General features: G+C 36.3%; 1 protein-coding gene across 2 annotated transcripts; it reads left to right on the top strand.

Moving 5' to 3' along the window:
• LOC136267110 (E3 ubiquitin-protein ligase TRIM71-like) lies at positions 1–4,836 on the top strand. 2 transcript variants are annotated; one of them, XM_066062184.1, is made up of 5 exons: positions 1–564; positions 2,013–2,400; positions 2,733–3,782; positions 3,832–4,064; positions 4,115–4,836. In XM_066062184.1, the coding sequence occupies exons 2-3, from the start codon at positions 2,039–2,041 to the stop codon at positions 3,586–3,588; spliced, it is 1,218 nt and encodes a 405-aa protein (XP_065918256.1). In that variant the 5' UTR covers positions 1–564; positions 2,013–2,038; the 3' UTR covers positions 3,589–3,782; positions 3,832–4,064; positions 4,115–4,836. The 2 variants fall into 2 exon arrangements, with proteins under 2 accessions (XP_065918256.1, XP_065918250.1); XM_066062178.1 differs by lacking the exon at positions 1–564 and having other exon boundaries at positions 1,710–2,400.
• The last annotated feature ends 1,377 nt before the right edge of the window (positions 4,837–6,213 follow it).

The raw sequence follows: 6,213 nt of genomic DNA, 5'->3' as shown, positions 1-6,213 counted from the left end.
ATAAGGTCTATATTCAAAGGGTGTGCCGTGCGTTTGGTCAAAATGGCTTCTGTTCTCCTTCCTTCCGTGTCTTCTGTGGCGAAGTGTCAAGTGTTGATGGAACATTTTGATAATCCAGACCAACTTCAAGATGCTATTAACTGTAGCGAAGAATGCGCCGCTTTGTTGAAGTATCCCGCCACCACGCCCGTTTATAAATATTGTGCTGATCATCCACGAAGAAAACTTGACGTGTTCTGCAGACAATGTGGAACTGAGTTATGTAGAGATTGTGTCTCCCATGGACACTCAACACACCAGCGTACTAGCATTACAAGTGTGACTGATGAAGAAACCAGGAGACTGGGAGAAGCTGTGGGTCACATGACGGGTTTACTGGAAGAGACGAAACGAGCAGTGTCCGTTGTGAAGGAAATGAGACAACGTGTTAGGAGCAGAAAGGAGCACAACATGGAGAGGACAAGGGAGGTGTTTAATGCTCTTAGAAAAGTCATCGATGAACGAGAAGAACAAGTCATAACAGATATTACCAAAGAAGGAGACAAGAGGGAGAACACACTAAAGGTATTATTTTGTAGTTAATCTGCCGCACAAAAGTGTTATTGTCAGTAACATGATACAGCAGTTCTAATAGATATTGTGTGACAACAAATACCAGCAAAATCACATGCACAAGATTTCGACCAATCAAATCAATTCATTTTTTATGTTTAAACTATAATATTAATTACCGCAAATGACATGTGTTGTTGTCATGCAAGATCTATTATAGTTTATTTATGACCCCATACAGGTTTACATACCAAACCAATTCACATGATCTTGTGTAATAGATGAGCCCCTCCCACCTACTATTTAGTATTCTCTATTAGAGAAAATTGAAAACAAACACATTATCTGTTTTACTGACTTAAAGGCTTGAAACTGGCCTGAAATTGACAGTCAAAGCTAAGGTTAATTATATGTTTCTGGTTCCCTTCCTGGTCATTTTTTTGCTGAACGAATTGCACAATCACCATACAATAATTTGTAATATTTTATTTCCGTTGAAAGATTTTCATGTCTTGTAAACACTCTTTCCTTATAAAGATGCACTAACTTTATACAATAACTTTGTTTTTCCCTATAATTCCATGTACTGCTATGTCAAATTTGACCGTCTCAGCAAAAATCCGACTTGTTCACACAATTTAAATATTTTTTTATTCACTCAGCAGTGTCCAAGGAATGGACCACCAACGTTTGAGCCTTCTGTGGTGTGTAGCTTTGGAACTATAGTGCTAGACAGTAGGAAGAGCAAAGTAATCGATTTGTACAGTGACTATACTGAAAATAAACTGCAGGCGCTTACATTCGCAGCCATAACTTCCGTTTGGACTAGTCTGCAATGTTGCAATTTGGCTTATAACGTTCACCATGGATCAGCACATCAACCAAGGTATAGTATTAGCCCTGTAGATACTTGCGCATATGGATATGAAGGCGGTTTGGTAGAAGAAACGATGACAATCTTGTTTACGTTTACCGCATCGTAAACAAACGTACGTGACACGCATACCATTGGAGCTAGAGAAACGAAACAAAGATTTTTGAACTCTCCATGAGCAGACGAATAAGATGGTATATAGTTTTAATCAATTTGAGTCTTCCTTCTTCAAGTACTGGCCTGATAAAAACTTGCGTAGTTTTTTTTGTAGCATGCGTAATTTTACGAATTATTTTAAATTTCAATTTTCTCAATACACATGCTTGTGCGAACAAGTCGGGTTTTTGCTGAGATGGTCACAAATGTAGTATACCATATCCAAAAGTTGCAAAAAAAAAAAAAAAAAAAAGCCTAGTCACCTGGTCAATTTTGGGGAATTGGTAGGACCAGAAACATATAATTAACTTTGCACGGCCTAAACCAGCAATGCAAACATCAGTAATTTTATGCTGCAAAGTAGTTCTTCCTGGGATTGGTAGTGGTAAAGATGTGTCTCCAGTTATTGTTGTTCTTGTTTTAATATTAGCTGCAGCTGGAGAGGTTGTTACTACTATGGACACAACTACAGAATTGTCTAGAACGTATGAAGAGGTGGAACGTCTTTGTGAGGAGGTGACCAAGTTGGGAGAATTTCCACTAGACCCCAGCAAGTGTGAAGTGACCTTCCCTACAGCAATGACAATAATGAACAAAGAGACGTCACTAATGGTAACACTTAGAGATGTCAATGGTGACATTGTTGATGACAAGAGTAGTGAAGTAGAAGTGTCCGTGACCACCAAAACTGGAGAAGCCATAATAGTGAAGGATATTAGTGGTGAAAACTACGCAGTATCCTTCACTCCCAGGACACTTGGAGATCACATGATATCAGTTGTAGTTGATGGACAACACATCCCAGGCAGTCCTCACAAGTAAGGAATAGTGTGTGTTCTATTAGAGTGTTTTGTGGATAACATGTGAGGTGTGATTGTATTATACTTATTCAGTTAGTGTACACTGATGTTACAAAATGACTATACATATTAACACTACTACACAGTCAGTCTATACAGTCACACTACTATACAATAGCTATACATGTATTATTTTCCCATACAATGTGTAAAAAACATACAAAACATACAAGTGATTATCATTCAAACTTTCCACTATAATGTTATCTCATTTCCTGTACATACAGGAAGTGATGTCACCAGTATTATTAATATGCAGTAGATCATGTGATCCTGTCATGTTACTGTAGGATATCAGTTGTACTGAGAGACTACAGCAAGATGAGAGAAGGACACTGCCAAGTGATGACTCATTATGGAGGGAACAAGTTTGGTAAACTCGGTGATGTTGCTATAGGAGTTAATAATGAAGTCATCATTACTGATTATACTAATAATTGTGTAATTGTGCTGGACTGTAACTTTGCCTTACTAGCAGTGATTGGACAAGGAAGTGGTGACAACAGATTGGTTGATCCTGATGGTGTAGCAGTCAGTAAGGATGACATCATAGCTATTAGCGACTTTAGTAGTCATCAAGTGAAGAAGTATTCCCTACAAGGAGAACTCTTATCAATAATTGGTAACAATATAGGGAACAACAATTGCCAGTTTAATAGTCCTAGGGGACTAGTCTTCAGTAGTAATAAAATGTTATATGTTGTAGATGGGTGTAATCACAGGGTCCAGGTATTCCAACAAGATGATAAATTTGCATTTACGTTTGGCAGTAAAGGGTCCAACCCTGGACAATTTCAGTGGCCTGTTAGAATAGCAATTGATACTGACAATAAAGTGTTAGTTAGTGACTATGATGGTAATCATATTAGTCTCTTCAGTCATACTGGCAGTTTTATTAGTAGGATAACATGTGATAGACCATGGGCCATTACTGTTAGCCCTGATGGTCACATCATAGCTGGTTGTGGTGGTGATAACAATAAAATTAGAGTATGGAGCCCCACCCATGAGTTAATTAAACAGTTTGGAAAGAGAGGATCTCAACAAGGAGAATTTAGTGGTATTAATGGTATAGCAATAAACTATTCTACTGGTAGTGTTTATGTTGTGGAGTACTCCAACAAGAGACTACAAGTTATCAGTTAAAATGTTATTTTGTGTGTTTGTATAATGTAATCCATTATTACCATGGTTACTAATTGTTTACATGATATGATAATATTCTAACTAGAAAGGTTGATTGGTACATATTAGTGTGTGAGGGGTGATGGTGTGGTCGTTTTGTGTTGTTACTATGTAGTCATGACAACCACTCAACAACAGTTACCAGAAAGTTACCAGTAAGTGTTGGTGATGAAGAGCTGGTATACAAATGTCTTTTCTATACAGGTGGAGAAAGTAGATGTGTACAATGAAGATCATCTGAAATGTCATTGGGGACTTTTAGCCAATCAGATTGTACTGTGTACAGAATAAAGTAATCAAAATGTGTAACTTGACAATGTGTGAACTTAATAAATCACCAGTGTCCTGATCATGTGATCCACCCAGTGTAGTGACATCTACACGAGGGATTTGTTGTGGTTGTCAAGTGATTAAATCAGTCAGTTCACCTTAATAAGGTATGTGTACTACCTTATTTGGATGTGTCATTTAAATGTGTTTAATTCAGGAGGTGGTACAACATGTTCTCCTATTTACCCACGGACTACTCACACCCACACCACACCTCCACATTAGGGTATAGGGTCTGGTGATATAGACCGTATTCCAAATTACATCACAGGGATTTTCTATTTGGGAGACTCTTATTATTATCACCAATGGCAATCTAGATTTCGAAGATTGATATAGAGGCCTAACAAACAAGGTGTCGAGGTGAAACTACCAGGTTTGGTTATTACAGCAAAGAAACAATAGTATTTCTTCTAAACTTTGAAAACCAGCTGAAAAATTCTAACCCGGCATTAGAAAATAGATTTTACACCCCTATATTGTACTTGTTAGTTTCAGGTCAATATTTTCTTCCAGGATTGAATAGTAATTTAAATCTTATTAAGCCCCATTGGAACTCTCACTTGAAACTGTTAGAATACCCCCAAATAGCCGCAGCCATTTTATTTCATGATGTCATTTGGAACATGGTCTATTGGTTAGGATTTTTGGATCATCTGTCAATTTATTAGTTCTCCATTACCACATGTAGTAGATGATGTAATCCTAAGACATTCTAATTGGCTTAATGTATTTTAAACACATCAGTGTCCAATACTGACCAATATCACCAGATCCTAATCTCCTGTAGAAGTGGGTGTGGTCACTACTGTACTAATTGGACAATTGTATTTCTGTATATTTGAGAATTGAATGAATCATTAATTTTTATTTTGTGTATGTAATTATTATACGGAAACAGCCTTAATGGGATTTATGACTTATGAGTATTCTACAGCGGAACCTCAGTTATCTGGACCCCACTTATACGGATTCTTGGTTAACCGAATTACGGAAATGACTGTTCTACTAGAGTAGTGACTGTTCTATTAGGGTAGTTAAAAATACAAGTATTTTTAAAAATTGTCTTTGTGCTATTTTAAGGTTATTGAGACACAGTTTAGGAGATACAGACTTTTCAGACTTATGGACCATTCCTGGTCCCAAGGGGTTCAGATAATTGAGGTTCCACTGTATAAACTAGTTAACTAAGGGAAACATTACTGATGCTGCATGTGATAAAGCAAATTTTATCCAAGTAAAAAAATTTATATCATATGGTAGTAATGAAGTTTGTTTACATCACCATACAAAAATAAATTGTAACCAGATTTGCAAAAAGGTACCTCGTGGCTTTTTCACATACAAATTTTGATCCATTTTTTGAAACTTTATAACTTCTTTATCATGGCATAAAACTGTTTGAAATTTCTGTAAGAAAAGGCACAGCATCTGATTACAGTTTGATATAAAAATTAACTTAATTGGTGCAAGGAGTAAAAAGTTATAATGTTTCATTTGCTGACATGTAAAATGTGTGGAAAAGGTACCTTTTCGCAAATCCAGCCACAATTTTCTGTTGTTATCACTTTGTAGCACTGTAACTTCAAAATTTCTTGGTTTCTAGAACTGAAATTTCAGTTGACCATTCCTTTAGTAAGTGTAATAAAATGAAGGTCGAAAATGCACTAACATATTGGGTTCTTGCATGTGCAGATCTAGTCACGTGCATAATATTATTAATACTATTCTGACTGAAAATCATACTCTAAGCAGTCTGGTAAATATCAACTACTCTAATAGAACAGTCACTTAGCTGCAGTACTAGTGGAAACCTTCTTTCAAGTGTTGTATAATTATGTACAATATTTACTTAGTCATTATTATACTTGTTAATATACATGGTGGCTACACAATCATTGCCATTATTAATGTCACACAGACAAAAATGATTTGTAACAGTTTACCCTACCATGAACTAATGGGGACCAAGAGTCAAGTCACACTAACTTGTTATTACAATCTTTCCCAAAGTATAGTCCATTAAATACACTTCCTGTTGACATATGACCACAAGTTTGTCTACACTGACCATGGCCATTTTTAGATAACTACACATTATATTGTTGAACTGCCACAAACACTAACTATAATTTTAGTTGTAAACATTTCTACACTAGTGAATTACCATTCCTGACAATTAATCCAGCGCTAAACTTCAAAGTTTACTAGCACTATACCCTATGCTAAAAATGTACAGTATGCAAACGTCATGCA

Source organism: Dysidea avara, chromosome 1 (genome assembly GCF_963678975.1).
Source record: "Dysidea avara chromosome 1, odDysAvar1.4, whole genome shotgun sequence".
Lineage (NCBI taxonomy): Eukaryota > Metazoa > Porifera > Demospongiae > Dictyoceratida > Dysideidae > Dysidea > Dysidea avara.
The sequence above is the reverse complement of the archived record's forward strand: the minus strand, read 5'-3'. Positions and strand labels throughout refer to the sequence as shown.

Bases quoted from the DNA above. Each gene is read 5' to 3' on its own strand.
- LOC136267110 (XM_066062178.1), top strand. From the start codon at position 1,913: ATGCAAACATCAGTAATTTTATGCTGCAAAGTAGTTCTTCCTGGGATT. The intron at 2,401-2,732 runs GTAAGGAATAGT...ATGTTACTGTAG, and splicing joins ATCCCAGGCAGTCCTCACAA to GATATCAGTTGTACTGAGAG.